Source organism: Tachypleus tridentatus, chromosome 11 (genome assembly GCF_004210375.1).
Source record: "Tachypleus tridentatus isolate NWPU-2018 chromosome 11, ASM421037v1, whole genome shotgun sequence".
Classification (NCBI taxonomy): domain Eukaryota; kingdom Metazoa; phylum Arthropoda; class Merostomata; order Xiphosura; family Limulidae; genus Tachypleus; species Tachypleus tridentatus.
The window spans coordinates 85,763,755-85,784,932 of NC_134835.1; the positions used below are offsets into that span (position 1 = coordinate 85,763,755).

A 21,178-nucleotide genomic window follows, 5' to 3' on the forward strand; every position below is an offset into this window, starting at 1 on the left:
CATGGAAATATACTTCATTAATGTACAATATAGAGTGGGAGGGAGTTAAGTAACATATAAAAAGCTTGATGATTTTAGGTCAGATTCCTTCTGGTGTACCATAAATAAATTTTATTAATTTAAATAAAATGATGAAACACTCTGATTTTGAATAACCTAAGTTGATGGATCCTGGTATTGAAAAATAGGTTTGATTTTTAGATGTATACAATACCAGTAACTTGTAATTAATTTTAAAAATCATATCAATATAAATAATATTTGAATGAATGTTCAAATTATAAGTTAGTTGCACATTATGACTATTCATATAAGAAGGATTAACTTTATACATAATAGTCTGTCATTTACTATTAAATTTTACTTTTACTAGTCCAGTAACTAATCTCACAATAAATATTACTCAGGTTTGAAGCAGTTACAATCCATGACTCCCAAAATAAATACATTAACATTTGTTAATTTTACTTATGTAAATACAAAATATGACAGCTCTTATTTCTAATTTTCTTTAAAATTCCTGCAAACTAACTTCTGAATGATGCTGGTTCATATACAGAACATATTTGATATATTCACCTTGTATATTTGACATGTTTTTACAGCTTACACACAGTAATAGTTTTGTTGAGCCTCTTTTTTCTTCTTATTTGTGAGAGAAAACTCCAAATCTTTCTACACAACTGATTAATAAAGCACGGAAGGGCTCTGAATTTCAGTTTCTTTATTTTCACCTCAATGTAATAGTTGTAACTACTGCCCTCTACTCACCATTGCATACTACACAAACTCACTGCCTATAAGTGAGAAAATCAATAATGAAAAAGAGTTCTAGACATGGCTTAGATATTGGTCATCGCATTACTACAGAACTCCAAATATGTGGTGGTACTAAAATTAAGGTGATCAAAGGAAACTTCAAGAAGGGTCAACATTTGGTATGTGTTTTCGTTGTAGAGGAGAGCTAAATAATTATTTAATTAAACAAAGATTAAGTTAGTAAGAAACAATGTTCCAAAAGATAAGCTTTATATTAGGAGTAACCTTAAAAAACTGAAAGGTGTGAGAACAGACTTATCAATCACTCTCATTGACAATGTGGTTTAATTAGTTGACTTATGGATCATATTTATGTATATAATGGAATATCTTCATTAAAATTAGCTGAGTTGAGTAGATGTGCAGAACTAATCAAATAATTTATTGTACAGTTGGAAATAGGTCCTCTGCTCTGAGGAGTGTTTGTCATGGAAAGTCCCTAAAGGAACACTACTTGAAATTGTACAGTGTCTATAAATTATAAGTAGTGTTCACAAATGATGACAGTTTCAATGAAATATCTAATCACTCCCACTTTGTTACTGAAATAACCTAATCCAGTTGAGAATCAAAATCCACTTCGTTTTGGAATTGCAGATGAATACTTTGGCATGTTTATGTATTTATAAAATACATGTATTTATAAATTTAAAAATGTATTTATAAAATACATGTATTTATAAATTTAAAAATTTATTTATAAAATACAGGCATATTTATTGTTATGTATTTTGTATCATACCATTTTATAAAATATAGCCATGTTTATAGTTATGCCTAATGTCCAGAACAACAGGTTTTACTATTAAACTTTGGTTGTTGAACAAGGAGTTTATCTCTCACCTAACTTATTCTTCCACTAGAAAAACATTTTAGTTAGATTTTTAGGGAGTCACACAAGTTGCTAAAAATTCTGAACTATAAAACTATGATGCATTTATATTTAAAGAAATGTGCACCTCTCTCCTCATCCTACAACTATATATACACAAAAAAACGTATACCCTTAATTCACAAACCCTCAATCACACACAGTTCGACTGTTAAACACAATGGGAGCATTAATGTAAATCATAACTTTTTTTTTATCAGTCTATAAATGAACATTCCACATGCTGCACTGTAAAATCCTGAAAACTAAGTGTTAAGACCATACAATGCATAAACAAATGCATACAAAGTGCTTAAACATAAAATGTGGCATACACCATTACCAACAAAACTGAGTTCCCATGACATTGTGTTGGTTGAGTTTACTATTAATTAAAAGTAGAATCCTAAAAATTATGTTCTACTTTTTGATTCTGTTTTGTGAAAAAGGAAAAGGACAAACAGGTTTTTAAGAAAGAAAAGTAATTTGTTTTTGCACATTCCTGATTAAACAAGTTTTTAAAACAATCTACACCTCTATAAGGATTAATATCCCAATAACATTGTAACACAAAATTCAGAACTGCTTATGCTGTTAATAAAAAAGCATTATATCCAATATACATTAATTTAGAAAATTAAAAATATAATACAAACTAACAACAGATATGAACTTTTGATTTCAATAAAAAAAATTAACATTGTGATATCAGATTAAAGAAAAAATTAAGACACCTGGAACAGTTTGAGGATCACCATTTTTTTCTGGCACTAGGTGACGTTTTTGTTCCATTTCTTCCTTTTTCATGAGCTCACCATGATAAGCCACGTTGCTAATTATTTTGTGAGTATTGCGTATCCGTAGAGTTTCTGGGTCATCAGCAACTTGGGTAAACTTTCCTTTCTGTTTCTCAAATTCTTCATGATATTTAACCTACATGTATACCCAAAAAAACTATCTTTGTTGATTTGTAAAAATCTGGATAGCCTTCATAGTTCTCACTGTGGATTTTATGTAATTAAAAATAACTATGTATATACAATTCTATCTGATATATTTACAAATTTTATCAGCTTTAAAAATGTTAGTTCACAGAAAAGCTTAATTACTTTGTAGAATAGTTTTACTTCACAAATATTAGGTTATATATGGGTACAATTCACGAGGCTTCAGTGAAGAAAATACAGATACATTGTTATACAATACACAAGGTTGTCTTTTTTTCTTCAGGTTTTAACTTTTACAACTCTTTAGAAGCTGACACCTGCACACCATGCAAATATCAAACCAGACAATTTTTATTTTCTGAATTTTATAGCTGTTATTTAACTTTTACAGTCTAAGTCAACCAAAGACCATCACAACAACCTTGACATTCTATGGGAATTAAAAAAACTGATAATTTATTCATATAAATCAATGTTGTTGGTTGTTGTTTTTTTTCCTGGACTTGCAATTGAATCATTTTCCGGTATTAAGGTAAAGAAAAATCAATCTCATATTTCAGAATTCTGCACATTACTATATTATAAAAAGTAGTAACACAAAGATCTTCCCTGTATAATTTCATTATCCTAAAACTTATTTTATAGTATATACAAGAGATGTCACATTATATCTTTTCTTTCAAAAATATTAGATGAATAAAGAGGAATAAATGTAGCATTCACTTTTATACACAAATATAACTAAACAAAATACCCAATTAATTATCATTATAATGGCTGTAACTTCTCACAATTGAAAAGGATGTCTTTTTATTGTTGTAGTTGAAATGTCATGCACTTTTTTACTAAAAACCCTTCTTTAATACAATGTAGAAAGATATATTTCAACTTGTTATTAGCCTTATTGTGATGGAGTGTCACTCCTATTACTACCTGATTTATCATTCCTTATCAGTTTAAAATTATACATCAAAATAATAAATTATACTGTACTACACTTACATTGCTCTGAATCTTTGTATTTTCTGCAATCCTTCTTATCTCTGGAGTATCAGCTACTTCAGTGTGCTTTGCATGAGGAACATGACTGGAAAATAAATCAATGATCAAAACAACTGCATAAAATCAATAAACAGTGATAAGATTTTTCAAGTGTTAACTGATACTTGTTTTAAATTAATCTTGCATGTACTGTTATTATACTTTACATAAACATTTCAGTAATAAAATTTGATGTTATTTTATAATTAATGAGCAATAATAACTTCACTAAGAGTTACTTTTGCATTCTGACATTCACAACAGCAAAATTAGATGTATAAGAACTCATATATTCTACTAGCTTTAAGATGAAATTTCATATTTACTTTTAAGAGATAGTACAGTTTGAAATCTTTATAAGTGATATACATACAGTTCATCTTTTCTTTACTGCTGCATATCCTTCAAGACATTTCCTCAAAAGAAAAATTATATTAAAGTATCCAAAAATTGTTCAGTTTTACAAATCTGTAAAGTAAAGAATGTGTGAAACACATAACTTGGTTTAGTGATGCATAATGAATTGTAGTACTTAACATAGATATTATCACAAGTGTGAAACTCGTGCAATGTTAGCCCTTGGACAATATTTATGTGAGAGGAAAACAAATTTTACTATCATATCTTCCCCCTCTTAAACATTTTCTGTACATCAGTATTCCTATTGTTAGAAAAACACTAGGTAAGTTACTTGGGTGTCTTTAAGCAAAATTTTATATATATATATATATATATATATACACACACACACACACATACATACATACACAGTAACAAGTGTGCTTAAATTAAAGCAATGATACTATCAGTAACTACACTGATTTTGCCTACAGTTGTTGCAGTAAAATACAACAACCCATTATAATAAAATATAACATAATAAAAATAAAGGTTAAAACTGTTTTAGTATTTATCTATATGTATCCATATAGACACACAGTAAACACCATTTTAGTTCATGGCAGCATTAATGTAAACCATGACTTCTTTATCACATAAAACATGTAACATTCTATATATTGCAATGTAAAATTCCTTAATGACTAAATTACCAACGTAAAATATATAATTGAATACAGTTTCGAATATACAAGCCTCATGACAACTACAGCTGATATAAAACATACTGATTGACATTTCACACATAGTATGATGTCATTGAAACGATTGCTTTTGGGAAAAGTATATAATGGCCCATTTTTAATGGAAAATATATATACACTTAAATCTTGAAAATGCATTCACATCATTGATTTACCACTTGTAAAATAATGTTATCCATTTCACTTAATGGCAATAAAGAAAAGTAATATCGATAGATTTGGGTCACTAGAAAAATCTAGAAAGAAACTTGAAATAAGTTGTATCCTAGCCATCACATCTCAGTTTAAAATTCAAAAACCCCAATGACAAGCCATAACATAATCAATAAATATTTTTATCTGAAAATAAGGTAAACAAGGCATTGGCTTACCTCTCATTCAACCATCACATACTAGATGTTGTAACTGGTATTCTTGCTATATCATACAGACATACCAATCAAGGTGTTACAAGCTTGTGAAAATTAATTGAAACAAGACGGAAAATTAACAATTTTTTTCAATTTTTTGCGTTTTATTTCTGAGAATCCAAAAGTTACTCACAAATTAATACATGATATGACAGCCTTTATTTTTCAGAAGATCATTAATCCGCTTTGGCATCAAATCCACGAATTGACTGCAATCTTTACTAATTTTTGTATCACGGTACCACACCTCAATTATGGCCTCAATTAGCTTATCTTTCATAGTACAGTCTTTTCCCTGAAGTCTTTCTTTACAAATTGCCCAAAGATTTTCAATAGGATTTAAGTCCGGAGAGTTTCCAGGCCAGTCCAGCACCTTTATTTGCATTGTAGTCATAAAATTCTTCACAAGTTTCAATGTGTGGCACAGAGCCAGATCTTGCTGAAACATGCCAGATCCATCTGGAAATCTCTTTCAATTCTGGAATGACTCTTCTCTGCAAAACTTCGATGTACTGTGATCCTCGCATCATACCTTCTATGATACGTAAGCCTCCAATGCCACAGTAGCTGAAAAAGCCCCAAAAAATCTTCTTCAAGGGATGTTTCACAAACTGATTGATGTGAGATTCTCAATGTTTCTCACCTGGAGATCTGTGAACATGCAGACTTCTTCGACCATATACAAAGAAATGAGTCTCGTCACTCAATAACACCTTCCTCCATTGTTCGTGCGTCCAGTTCTTGTATTTCAGACCCCATTGATACCATTCTTTCTTCATTGAGTTGGTAAGAAGTTGTTTTTTGACTGGTCTCCTTGCCCTTCTAACTCAATTTCGAATGGTGTAATATTCCTCAAAATTTTGTCATATATTCCAAAAATAGATCAACCGTACTGCAAAACACAGCTAATGACACCGTCTGTGTGAAAAAATGACTATTAAAGAAAATCAGCAGGTCCAGCGAGCCTACATCGGCCACCATGTTGAAAATATTGTAAAATGACCATTTGTTTCAATTAATTTGCACAAGGGTGTACATACAACAACTATGGATTTTTGTGTGCATTTACTATTAAAACAGACATTGATAAACAGTCATACTTGTACAACAGAAGAATAATGAGAATGCTTGCAGAGAGGGTAGCTGTGCTTTGGACATATCCTTAAAACATCACCTTTTGCAGTGGAAACTATGCAGCAAGGCTGTTGTCAAGTTCCTGATCCTAACACAGATCATAATTGGATGTAGGAACATGAACTGTAATGATACAGTTGGATTCTGAAATCTTTGAATTACATGTACTCAACCTCTGTTCTTATGTAGTTCTTAGATGTAAAATGTATTTTTTAAGACACGTAGGTTTTCTAGCATTTTACCTCTAGAACAAGGTTTTAATATCATACATTCCTAATTAAGCATTAAAACTCTCTCCAGTTTTTTACTGTGGAGTTACACAGCTAATTACTTGTATCTATATATCATTTTCTTATAATACTTTTAGAAAACAACTATGAATATAATAGACAAGTATACTGTTATGCAGAGATGTTCAAGTTAACATTTACTAGTAGAATGTTCCAAAATTCAAGCAAATATACAGAGGTGTGGTATTTCACTTAATCCACATTCTCATCTAACCACACTAAACTGAATGCTTGGCCATTAAGTTATGCTCTTTTGAAAGTTCTTTTAAAACTAAAACCCACCTCCTGCAATGTTGACACTGAATACTTAGTACAATTTAAAAGGTTTTGATCAGTTTTAAATATTAATCTCTTTATGTACTTGTCAGTAAGCACAATGATTAATTTTAAATGGTTGAAATGGGAATATTTTATAATCATCCATGTTTTGTATTTAACAAACTTTTTAGAACTTAAAATACTGAATTTGTAAAAAACCTTTTGGGAAATTACACATCAAAACTCAAATAAAAACATGTTCAAACATGACTACTGCATGTGCATTTTTGTTAATTTGAAAATGTAACATTCATATAAGAATAAAATAACAAATAACCTGAAAACTGGCCTTTAAAAATCATTTTGATGCTAGAGAATTATGTGAAATTTATGATTTGAAAGTTTTGCAGCAGAAAAAAAGCTTTTTTGTCAAATTTCAACATTATATAGTTAAAAAAAATTAGCATGCACCCATAAGGTCACTCCTATTAGGTTTTAATATATATGTTTTGAACTTTTTCTTCATATTCAGATGCAATGGATAGACATGCATTTGTTTTCCAAAAATACATTACATTAATATTATATATAATATGCATATCTACTAATGACATATATAAAACATATATAGACCCCTGTGGTATTTCAAGCTATAGTCTATAACTAAAGACTATTAACTTCACATTGGAAAAGATGTTTACCAAACTTCTTTGTAACCCACACTTTCAATATCTGCATCTTCAGGAACATAAATTTCAGGCACTCAAATGACCATAACCTAAACAGAGCTGACAAGAAGAAAAATTGGTTTACCTAAATGCAACCCCCATAAACAAACATCCAATTTCCTCATTACATTATTGTACGTTTTACAATATGTTTTGTGATAGTGATATAATATATTCAGCTTTGTATGTAAACATTTTATAATTTTCCTGTAAAAAGCTGTTTTAAATCACATAACTTATGATCAATATGCACTGTGATCTATAGTCTAGCCTTTTCATACTTTATTTTGAATTTTACACAAGGACTAACTGTGTTAGTCAGCACCACCCACCATTAAATCTTGGGCAACTCAATTAGTAAGAATAGTGTGATTTACCATCACCATTATAATATAATGTGTCCATGGCTGAAAGGCCAAGCATGTTGGCAGAGAGGAATTTGAACCCATGACCCTCAGAATGCAAGTCAAGATCCCTAACCTCTTGGCCATGGAGGGCTTTTACTATTATATAGCACAATGACATTCCCCATCAAAACAAACATACCATGTGTTTGCCCATTGAAATAATTCAGTGATACTTTTCTTAAACGTAGTGATAAATAAAGTGTGCAGTCAACCCAGAACATGTATATTTTTGTCATTCCATGTGTTATTTACATAACAAAGATTGCATTGCAGTTGTTTTTAAGCAAGAGACTGAATACAATGCATTGTTGGCAAACACCTGCAGCACGTTAGGGTTCTAAGATTTGCTAAGAAGCCAATGGATGCCACCATTCCTTTTCATTTTACTAGATGCTAATGAAGTGACTGCTTTCTGACAGTTGTCATTTGTTAAGTATGAAATGAGAGATATTCAATTCAATACAATTTATTTAATATAGTACACTAAAATCATGCATGTGTATAATAATGATATATATAAATCAAACATCAACAAATATATCTCTCTCTTTATGCATATTTCTTTTTTTTCATTCTCTATCTTCAGCACATAAGAATGGATTAATAATAATCTTGATGTGAAAATTTAGGATTTACAAAAAAATAATTTTCTTGCAGTGTACTCTTGAATATAAAAATTTTGATACATAATACTTTTTGTACAGTTAACTATTCAGGAGACACAGTGTGTGAGAGATGTTTGGTTATTTTACATGTGTGTACACACATTCACACAGTATTATTTCAAGCTTAATTGCTCAACACGTGCAGTTTAGCATGATGTGTGGTGAAAAAAGTCATTAAGTTGATTTTTTATAGCTGCTTTTGTTCTTTTGTCATTCTCTGTAGATAACACTACTTCTGCCTGTGGTCAGATGTGGTTGTAATGCTTTGTACTATGCCAGATTGTACACAGCTGTGTCATCCAAAGGTAGGTAAAAGGAAGTTATAACCTTTAGGTTTCTTTATGTTTCAATGGGATTATTCACTTCTCTTTTTTGTACATAATAATACTCTGAAAGTTTAATATGTAACATTATAAATTGCTTAGACCCAACTTATGTACATCTTGCTCACCATCCTATGAATTTATTTAATTATGATTGTTTTTGAGTATAAATAATAGATGGTTTTCACTGTGCTCTTTACATTTATGTCTAGTCACTTTCTTTCATAAACTCAGAGAACTCATAATTATTTTGTAATAAGTATCCTAATGAAACTTGTATAGTTAAGTGGACTTGTACTGCTGCACCAAAGCTAATGACTGTGGCTTGAATATACCACTTCACCAAAGTACTACACATTGTAATGGTTACATTATATAAGGAAGCACATCAAATAATGGAGAGCAAGGATAATCAATAAGAGAAAAATTAACAAGAGTTTCAAAGTCTTGTGAAAAACATGTACATTTTTATTAGTGACATTACAGCAGATGGCTTATATTGTCACTTGATTACAAAAGATAGGCTTAACCTTAACTTTATATCTTTTCAGTGTAATAAGCTTAATCTTAATAATAACTGTATTACAATTATGGACATTACTGACATCCAGAAGAATTATATTGACATCAACTTTGTATGCAAATTAACATACAGTTTTCATACTAGTTTTAATGTCTCTACAGTAAACTGTCATGTCTTATTCTCTGTAAACTTTTAATTTGTTTGTCATTTTAAAAGAAGCCAAGTGAAATATTGTTACATAACATCATGTACTTTTATCAGAACTTATGATTTATAGAATCTATAATACCTAATTAATTGATGACAAATTGCCTTAGCATTTTGAGAGCTTTCCTATTCAGTTGAATAAATGATTCAGTTTCCTCAGATTCTGGTTCCTGTTAAAATTTGCCATTTTCAATAAAATGCAAACTGCCCACATTACACGCTACAAAATAATAAAATAGGGGAAAGTCTTGTGTGAGCAAAATTTGAGAACTTCTACAATGCAGTGTTATGTTACGAACTAATATGTTTGTTTTTCAGTAATGCTACATTAATTCTACCACTTGTCAGGCAATGAAAACTGACTACAAATAATAATATATTACCCTTGACAGCAAGTGTTTCTGAAAGGTTTGACATTTTATACATTCAATAAAACAGGCCAACTATTCTTTTCCTCCAAACCTGAATAAATTCCTTCAATAATCTGTCAATTGTAGTAAGTATAAAAATACCACCAAATCAACAACTTATGCTTTAGATTGTTCATTAAAAATTGTAATTCACATATAATACAACAACACTCTACAAGAACAGAAAACAAGGAAGGTTTAGCATTCCTAAGCAAAGTAACTACATGTAAATAAAAACAGCCTATGTTATTTGGATATTTTGTTAAGTCACTCAAGCTAAGAAAACCTACATTACATAGCAATGCCCAGTTGTGTAGATAATGCACAGATGTGACTTCTATTTCAGTTTAAACAATCAGCTTCTTTTTAAAAAAAACAACTGTATAGTTCTACTCATTTTCAACACATACGTCAAACTGCTAACACACAAGCATTAAGCTCCAGAAAATCTATTAACTACAACAATGTAGTACAATGAACAGAAAATTGTTTTCAACTGAATAATTTCGGAGAGCCAATGTACCAGAGATGATATACATCTGCATTCAGTTTTACTTCCCTAATCTGAACATTAAGTATATAAAAAAACAAGTTTATCAGAGCACTGGCCATGGATAAAGATGAGATGGTACACTTCACACAATACTCCAGTTTTATATATTCAGCCACTCCCTTCAGGGGTGGTCTACTGAAAATACAAACAATTTCTTTAAACATTTATATTGAGCTTAATAAGATGTCCATTTCTGTTAATGGCTTGTAGCATGATTAAATAAGTATATACATTACTTTTTGAAATTATATTTGTGCAAAATAGATTCAGTCCATGTACATGTATGGTCAAATAGGTCCCAACTTTAATAATAGGTAATAAAAATATATTAAAAATTGAATTTTAAATAAAATATTTTTCTTTAGTCTGTGAGCTATACAACTAGTTCTATTATATATTAAAGGCTATATTTTTCCAAAGCCATTTTAATTAGCAAGCTGCTCCTGTCTCTGTCCAATTATTTCACTTCCTGAATGTAATGTACCTTAATATTTGAAATTCAACAAACCATAAATAATAGATGTTACTATCAACTGTAGGTAGCTTTCAGGTCATTCCATGTCAAGTCATCCAGATTTTGGAAAATTTTCAAGGTGACTTCCTCGGAATGCCTTGAAAAAATTCACATCTGCTTATCTACCCATATAATGAAAAACTGACAAACATTAGATCAATATCTCTAACAGTTTGTGATTTACAGCCCTGTAAAATTTAATTAATTTTCCTTTATTTTTGGCAACTTTGGCTGCTTAAAGCTGCAAGAGTAATGGTGGTAGAAGGCTGCAATTTGCTACACTGACTGAATTAATCCCACAGAATTCAAAAATGGTCTCAAACCAAGTTTATCTCTCTTAGGATTTGCACAGTGATGCTGTAAAATCATCTGAAAACCAAAAATTGTAAAAAAACATTGGTTTATTTAATAAGCCATGGCTCTAAGACTTAATATGATACAAAGCTGAATTTTCTTTTCAAATTTCCTATAATATATCAGTTGATACATCAGCAATTGTTGTAATTAAAAGTCTATTAGAACTCCTGTAAAAAAAATGTAGTTGCATGCAACTTTTTATGATTTAGCTAAAAATAGCCCTATTCAGGCCACAGTTTGACCATGTCACCAGTTATTCAGCCTTTTCAGATTTTTACTATATAAGGAATCCAGCTTTCATCTTTACATGTCCTTGCAGGCCATGAGAACAGTTTGTTTCTTGATTTCTTCATAAATGACACCAACACATTGGAATGTTCATCTGATCTATCTTTTATGTTTCCCACATACCATTCATGATCGTATATGCATGCCACATATTTCTCTGGCTGATAATTGTCATTGCTATCATTAGACCCTATTTGAGCTGCTGCAACATCACTTTCACTGCTACAACTGTGTACACATCATCAACTGATAGCCTTCTCATATACGATTTGTTGTTAGAGTGGGGAATAAAGTTATGATGTGGCCTAATACCTGCCACAGTTTTGCATTTGTCAAAGCACTCAAGTCGATCAAACTTTTCACAATTCTGCAGGACTGATTCCTGATTGACAAGAAAGAACTGAATGCCCTGAATGTGGTCTTTGCCCAATGGTACATATCAGAGACACTTATAATTTGATTATTTATAGGCAATTGAAGGCTTGCATGAGCCACCAGCCTCTTCACTGTATCCCCAACTCCATCACATGGAGTTTTCCCATGACTGGTGGTAAAAAAATGCCATTCAGCAAACAACTGATAATCTTCGAAATGGTAGCATAGATTTGCAAGATTTTTAAAATTCATGTATTGCAAAGCTGCACCATCACTGTAATAAATGATCTTTTCTGTGTTTGGATATTTCTATTTAACATGGCTTAGTACTGTACTCATGAAAGCATGAACAGCTACTGTATCATGTTTCAGACAATCTGACAGAACACATATGCTAACAACACTAATATCTTCTGAATTTGATTCTCTGAAGTACATTACAAAAGTGTTGCCTGAGAATTATCCCAGTGTTGCCCCTACACAGCATCCTGAACTATAAAGCTATAGTTTTCAGCATAGTCTAATAACATTACAGCTGTGTTAGGACTGAAGTAATTTTTCAAGTACAAAACATATGGTTGGAGGATACTTTAAAAAATTAACTCAAAAAGTAGGTTGAACATCATTTTGATTTTTTTTGTGGATTATATTCTTACATCTCTGAAAAGGCTGAATAACTGGTGACATGGTTAAACTGTGGCCTCAAGTAGGGCTATTTTTAGCTAAATCATAAAAAGTTGCATGCAAATACATTTTTTTTACAGGAGATCTAATAGACTTTTAATTACAACAATTGCTGATTTATCAACCGATATATTATAGGAAATTTGAAAAGAAAATTCAGCTTTGTATCATATTAAGTCTTAGAGCCATGGCTTATTAAATAAACCAATGTTTTTTTACGATTTTGGGTTTTCAGATGATTTTACAACCTCACTGTGCAAATCCTAAAAAAGATAAACTTGGTTTGAGACCATTTTTGAATTCTGTAGGATTAATTCAGTCAGTGTAGCAAATTGCAGCCTTCTACCACCATTACTCTTGCAGCTTTAAACAGTCAAAGTTGCCAAAAATGAATTTGCCAAAAATAAAGGAAAATTAATTAAATTTTACAGGGCTGTAAATCAGAAACTATTAGAGATATTGATCTAATCTTTGGCAGTTTTTCATTATATGGGTAGATGAGCAGATTTAACTTTTTTCAAGGCATTCTGTGAGGTCACCTGCAGCCCCTAGATGATTTGACATGGAATGACCCTTTCCCCTATTTAAAAAAAACACCACATATATATGAATATGAAAATTTTCATACAGAAGAGTCAACCCTCAAAAAATATCCAGTCACAGCAACAATATGTTGTTTATTGAAACCAAAACACACTGAAATGACCTTCTGACCAACTGGAAAACTCCTACCTTACATTTTCAGTCTGAATTTTTACTAGTTAAAATCATATTCTGCACTAATCTGGTCACCTTGTCTTCATTTAACTAGTGGTCATTTGGTTCATTATTGTGTGCTAAAACCCTGATTTTTTTCCTATGCATTGCAATGGAGGGAAAAAAGTTATGACAATAAGCAACTTTCACCTCATAAAATAACAGGTTTGGGGCAAACCCCAAGACTCCAAGTTTGTATGACTTTCGATGTGGAGGTGCCTATTCATAAAGATGCATTGCTCAATGACATATCTGATGTAATGGACCTTGCTGCATTAGTTGTTGTAATAGTCCCAAGATCTACAAGGGCTAAAGAACCCTTGCCTTCAGAACAGTGATATGAATTAAATACTACTTTGGATATACTGGCACTGATGGCCAACAGTACACAAGACTCAACAACTTTGCAAATGGTACAATAGTGACCAAGGATATCCACAATGTTGTTTCTATGCTCCTGTGAAAGAGGGGTCCAGGAGATCACCAGAGTAATGCAGTTGTTTGCTTGGCCATGTTGAAAAAAATACCATCATATGTTTGCTCACCTTTGGCAAGACCACTCTACTCTGAGGTCAAAGGAGACACAGAGCTGTGATTGACTCAAGGGTTATCTTAGTTCTAGGAAGTGTTTCAGAGCTAAAATGTAATTACATAAACTGCTGGTGGAATGGTTATCCCTGCTATGTTGGTGGTACAAGACTTTACTGGTTCAAAATAACTGTTATTCAGAGAGTTCTACAAAACACTATAATGGCAATTAAAAACTGACCTACCAACAACCTTGTAAACCACCATTACTGCTCAACTGCTCTTGCCAATGATCTACATACTAAGGAACCACTGTAAGAAATGATAGATGGAAACCTGAGTGTTACACAACCACAAGGGGAGGGGGGCATTTGCATCATAGGGGCAGTCTGCCAGTTACATGAGGAGCTGATACAGACCACAGGGATTATCAGTGCCACTACAGTAGTTGATCACATAGTACCTGCTGCTGCAATTGATGCAAAGAAAAATGGATATCATTCTTACTGTTGAGTGGGTGTCTGCATGTTATGTAGGGCTGTGAGTGTTTGTCCCGAGTGATTGTCATTATGGAAAAAAGTGTATTGGATTGTGCATTTTATGAATTTAATTTTGTGTTATAGCTATTGTCTCCTTCTTAAAGTTTTTCATGCTTCAAAATTTATTATTCTCAAATTATGGTTACTTCTTATAGTATTTTATTATATGCTTGGGTTTTCTATTTCTCGAAGAATTTGTGTTGCAACTTAATTTCTTCTTATTCATACTGAAAACACTTGTATTGATGTATATACACCATACAGTATTATAGACTTTCTTTTGTGCATTTTGTTATTTACTGTTGTATGGAACAGGATCCGAAGAAGTAAGTTACTAAAAAGTATCCAGTCAGACCAACTGTCTATCGTTTTTATTCATGCAAGTTCCCAGTGTTTAGTGTTTCAATACTGATGGTGTAATTTTGTATCCACTGTTGTTTCTTCACTTTTACACAACTCTGTATACAAGATATTCATTATTACTTTGTAGCTGTTTTGTTGAGCAAATTTCCTGTTAGCTAGAGGGCTTATTTGACAGCTCTAAAGTTAAGTTTCACCTGTATATAGCATACAGCAACAAAATCCCACTGCTTTTCTTTTCAAAACTTGGTATATTACTCTTCATAGACCTATTTGTTAACAACTCAGTTTGACTAAGACAAGTGATTTATATGAACATCTTTTAGCTCTTGTTTTATTAGTATTTATATTGAATCGAAATAATAAATTATTGTTAATAGGTTCTCCAAAGAAGATTATGAAACATGTTTTGTGATGAAAACTTGTTTCTCTCGTTTTGTTAATCAAAACGACTTGAGTATGTACATTATTCGATGTCCAAATTAGGGAAATAAAAAGTGAACACAGATATGATGACTATTCTCTCACATTAACAAGAAGACAACAAACTACAACTGCACACTATTTCTTACAACAACTGTAATACTACTGTAAAGAGTCAATAACACAGAGAACCGTAATAGTCCTGAATTATGGTAGTTTATTATTATTAATTTATTTGGACATTTAAAATCCTTAGATTATCAAGTTAGTGTTTACACAGTTTACTAGAGACTAGCTAACGCTGTTTTACTGTAACAGCTGGTAGCGATCCGAGTGAAATACGATCCTAGCAGATGAGTACGTAACCTTTCCAAGTACGGTACGTCGCCGTGGTTGTCCGTCTCAACCATAGGTCACATGACTGGATACTCTGTGCATCAATCAGTTCCTTGGCTGTAAAGTAAATATTGATGTACCAAAATAACGAAAGCTTCCCCTTACAACACACGGGACGAGCTACAGGCAGGCCTCGAAATTAAGGACGCTATACTATACACGTCAAGCAAGAAATATTTCACTAAATTAACTATATTAGGAACAGCTTAATATAAATTTATTGAAGTTTCAAAATATATTAAAGTTGGTGCAGAAACATTAAAAAAATACAAATCGTTACTAAAAAGAAAAAAGAAATTATTGTCAGTAAGCATTCATCCTAACAAAATATCGTTGTAGTATTGACTTGTTCATCAATTATATGAAAAACCTTGGTCTTCTGCATAAATACATTTCTTGTTTAACTATTTTCCTTCCTTCCTTTCATAAACAGATGCACACTTTCAGAGTAAATTAAATATTTAAAGCTGCAAGATGCTTGCAGACGCTATTATTAATTATATTTTGTTGTTATTTACATTTAGATTTTTCTGTATCATTAAAGAGTTTTCAGTATTTAAAGTGCAATGCAATTATACAAGTTACAATATGGAAAGACTGGTCATACTTTTTGAAACAGTTTCTGAACAAAGTATTTATCAAAAACTGGTGCATTTTTAATTTTACCGATTTTTTAAATAAATTATCTTTGCAAAAAATGAAAATACCCCCCGCTTGTTTTTTCTCTTAAGACAAATGAAATAGTTTATTTTCCATGTATTAGTTCAAAATTTCAAGGAGCCTTTGATTAGGGACTGTATGATGCTAACGTGTGTTTAATAAGTTTGGAATGTTGTTTCAGAGTTATTTTAGGAGGTGTAGTTAGTTTTGGCTTTAATGAACCCGAAAAAGACCTCATTATAGAAGCCGTAAATATTGCTCCATTCTAAAAAACAGGCATAAGCCAAAGCTCTCCTTAGTTTGACTGAAGACATTTTCGCGGTGGTTGGAACATACTCTACAATGTACAAATTTTCAAATTTACAATTCACGTTGACATTGAGTGTGAAGATCTTTTCTGATTTAATGATATTTTTGTTTCCGGTTTGTAGATACTTGCGTGTATTTTATCGATTGCCACTGTAAATATTCACCGTTATACTTCAGTTGTATAATACATATTTAGACTTTAATATTCAAATACTTATGTGGATTATATATAATATGATGAAATTGCTTGGATTGTGTATCGCAATAAGAAAGGTTATTATCATGTACAATCCATTTTTACCTCTGATCCATTTCCCATAACTCAAAAATATATTCTGTCCTGAAAGACGTTAGCAATAAACACTGCACACATTCTTTCATTTAACATTAGTTTTTAAATATGAAGTAGTTTTAACGTCATAAGCAGTAAAATAGTACAAGTTATGAGTCATTACTGTTAGTCTAACGTTCTCTAAATACCTAAAGGCTTCATGCATTAACAATATTCTAAACAATTTTATCAACTAATGTCAATTAATTAAAACTACATGAAACTGGGTTGTATAAATTTATACCGAAAAAATATTATTACATTAATAACTCAAAAAAATTGTGCATTTCATAGGTTAATAAAAGACGACAATTCAATATTATGACCGTTTATAAAAACAACATCGTGGTGGCCCACCCCTACGCAGAAATAATAATAGTAAAAAAATAGGTCATACGATTGTGGGTTTTGAGTATTATAATGTTCTTCAACGTTGACATAAATTCATTTTGTGGGCGACCTATATAAACGACACCCATATTTTTACAAAGAATTTTCAATCCCACCCAAACGAGGTAGTTTTAGTTTGTTTTTTTTCCTTCGAAATTTTTTCGTGAAATAGTCGAGTAAAAGTCCATTAGAAACAGCACGGAAAGTGGTGGATAAGATTCCTTCTGTTTTTATTCCTTTGTTAAATAAAGATCACCCACATTCACCGACGACGTATTTAAATGATCAGTTATTAATGTTGGGAAGTTATCACAAGAGTGGACTACTGCACAGAATTTTGGCACGTGATGAAAACAGCTAAGATTCAAACACGCGTACTTGGCAAAATGATTCACCATTTGACGTCAAGACAGGCCGCGTACACTCTGTTTCACTTCCAGAAACGACTGACATTCTTGACGATATCGTCTTTTTACTCTGAAAGAATTAGCTGTTGCCCATATTAGGATATTGAAATCAAGTATACTGTTTACAATACGAAAGGGAATAACACCGCAATATTGTTATAACTTTTGTATGCACCTTACTGTAATCAATAAAAAAAAAGTCACAAGAATAGAAAATGTTAAAATTTAAATAGGAGCATATTTATTAATTAAAACGTACGAAATAAACTTATATTTCACTAAACTACCGTATATCAGAATTTCTAAACACAGTGATCATCATTATTAATACACAGGAAGTTTTCTTAAGGAAACTTTATGACCTCTCGCTAAGTACGAGACAAAGTGTAATTGGTAGAACACGCATTATTTGTACACATAACCAACCTCCGAGTTAGAGAGGGAAACAAATTAATAAAACTTCCATGGTTGTAAGTATGCCACTAGAAATACTGGATTCAGTGTTATATCAAACTATTTTTAATTCACATACATGTCGGGTAAGGAAATTAAATATTACTCCCCAACAATAGAGGTATTAAAAAGCGTGAAATAAACTAGTGAAACGTGCTTGTTCATTGTTACTTCTCCTGTGCCCCCTAGTGGCACAGAGGCGTGTCTGCTGATTCACATCGCTAAAAACCGGGTTTTGATACCCGTGGTGTGCAGAGCACAGATAGCTCATTCTGTAAGTTTGTGCTTAATTTCAAGCAAAACATACTTCTCCTCTGAGTTACTATACGACTTATTAATTAGTTTGATACGCATCTGCAACTCGCGTATCTCTCAAGAACGTATAAACGACATTATTTGGAGAGGTTTTAGTTATAGCTCTAACAGTATTGAGGTAATATGAAACCTTTCACAATAATACAAATACACTGCTAACAGAATGAGCCATCAAAAGCCACAGGACTGCACTGAACCGTATATGTACGTTTCCAGTTGTTGTTTTTTAAACTAGAGTTAATCAGTTATTGCTAGGCACAAGGTAGCTAATCGCAAAGATTAGCAAATTAGCTCAAATTAGCAAAAGATTGAGTCAATTTCAATCCAGGCAGCACTGCAAATTTATTGTCTGGACCAAAGTAAGATCCCTACTAAACACATGTGAGAACTTATGTTGACTGTTCATACACTGATCCAACATTACACCATCCAAGAACCAAAAGCCAGTTGGGGATGCTAGCATGTTGTTGGAATGATTATGAGGGGGTGACCTGTGCTATATTGACAGTGTCATCACTGCCCCACTTCCCATTAGCTGACATCCTTTAATTAGCCTCTGGTTATTAAGCTCCAATCAGTGAGGGTTCTCCATGGTCCACCACCCCTGCAGATAGGAAGTGGTAAAAACTTCCCTTTCTCCAGAGGAAGAAAATAATGGGTGGAGAAATTTGTGGTGGGGAAGACTCAAAGAAAATGCCTGGTTACCGTCAGTCCTACAACTAGAAAGATCTTTTACTGGAAAGAGTGCAACAAGTGACCATGTAAACCTATTTTGAAAAGCCAGAAAGTGTAAGCCAAGGAAGTAGAAATAGCACCCTCTGGTGCTCGTTTTTTAAATGATAGTCTATAGAATGGATACATTATGGATCAGATAATAAGCTAATCATAATATACCATAAGGATAACTCAAGCAGTCTTGCAGAACAACCCATCTCAGTAGTGGACATCACCAGCCACTTGGTGGGATCCTGAAAGCAAATGCTTTAAACAAAAGGGAATGCATTCACCCATCTAAAAAGGTGGATAAATTTTATGATGACAAACAGTGACCCCTAGGAGAACAGATTATCAAATGATGAAGAGAGTGGACAACAAATTTATCTGAGGTAGTACAGATGCCAGCTTGAATTATCTTGCCCAGTGGCAGACAGAAACAAATAGCCAAACACTAAGGGAGGTAACAAATCTGATGAAATACAGACCATCCTGTAAACAATAAATTCAAAAGGGGAGAACAAACAGAGAATGTGATGGACTGTAGATGTGTCCCTGGAGGAAGAGAAATTCCAAGGAACATTGATTGAGATTATGAACTACATAACAATGAATGGCACAAACAGGACAGAAATCTGTGTGGGTCCTAACAAGTAGAGAAGGATATAGTAGAAAGATGGAAGAGAAGAGAATGGTAGAAGTCTCCCAAACAAGTAAATAAAGACTGAGGAAGGAAGGACCAGTCAGGAGGAATAATAATATGGGGATGATGGAAGGGGTATGAGATGAATCACTAGCACAAAGATGTGAACAACACTGATCATAATCAAGAATAATATCTGAAAAAAAGGTGTTAGAAGTTACATGTTATCAATGCCCTGAATTGTCATGGGAAAGAATGTGCACAAAGACACATAGCTCCCAGTTGACACAGGAACAGGGCAAGAATATCTAGGGATGAGAAAGGGCCAGAAAAAGGTGAAGAGAATATGGGAGAAAACACTATATGGAAACAAACAGAAAAATATAGGAGGAAAAGGCAGAATAGTTTTGAAAAGGGAAGGTAGATGACTGTCAGTAGAACAATTGGGAAGAAAGTAGTGACTGGTGAACCAACATTTAAAGATACCCTTTCCTCACACATAGAAGGATTAAGTAGAATGATGCTTTGAAAATGGAAAGGATCACAATCATGAAAAATAAATCAAATGTGATGGTGGGAAGACAAAATACCATGATGAAAGGAGATGTAGCAATATTGTAGAATTGGCAAGGGAAGAGAGTTGGGTTGTCAGATGGCACAGAGGAGAGAAACAAGAGTAAACTAGTCAGAAGATACTACCAAGAGACATTGACAAAGAGGATTTCTAGTCAAGGCCATGGTCCAAGAGAAAGACTGAGAAGGTGGGTGAACATTATAACAAGTAAAAGACCAGATTCAGGGTAAGGCAGCAATAGCCAGGATTAAGGAATGGAGAACAGGTGATCAGAAGAGAAGAAACATAAAAGTGAAAGAGCTGGCTAAGCAAAGATGAGTGGAGTCCTCAAGATAGCAACTTCAATTGAAACTGAGGGAGAATAGACATTATACAGATACACATGGTCCAACCAAGAGATACAGTCCAAAAGCTAGTTCATTGTACATGACACATGACAGGTGAGGAAACCAACCCATTAAGAAATGTCCAAG

At 32.4% G+C, this 21,178-nt stretch overlaps 1 protein-coding gene across 6 annotated transcripts in view; it reads right to left on the reverse strand.

Annotated features, from left to right (window-relative positions):
• The window catches only part of Lasp (LIM and SH3 domain protein Lasp), a 34,995-nt gene that overhangs the window by 7,295 nt on the left and 6,522 nt on the right, over positions 1-21,178 (reverse strand). For all 6 annotated transcript variants that reach the window (XM_076468365.1, XM_076468366.1, XM_076468360.1 and 3 more), the window contains exons 3-4: positions 3,640-3,724; positions 2,425-2,623 (exon numbers count right to left, since the gene is read on the reverse strand). In XM_076468365.1, the coding sequence (XP_076324480.1) occupies positions 2,425-2,623; positions 3,640-3,724 (284 nt within the window). The remainder of the gene's footprint in view (positions 1-2,424; positions 2,624-3,639; positions 3,725-21,178) is intronic.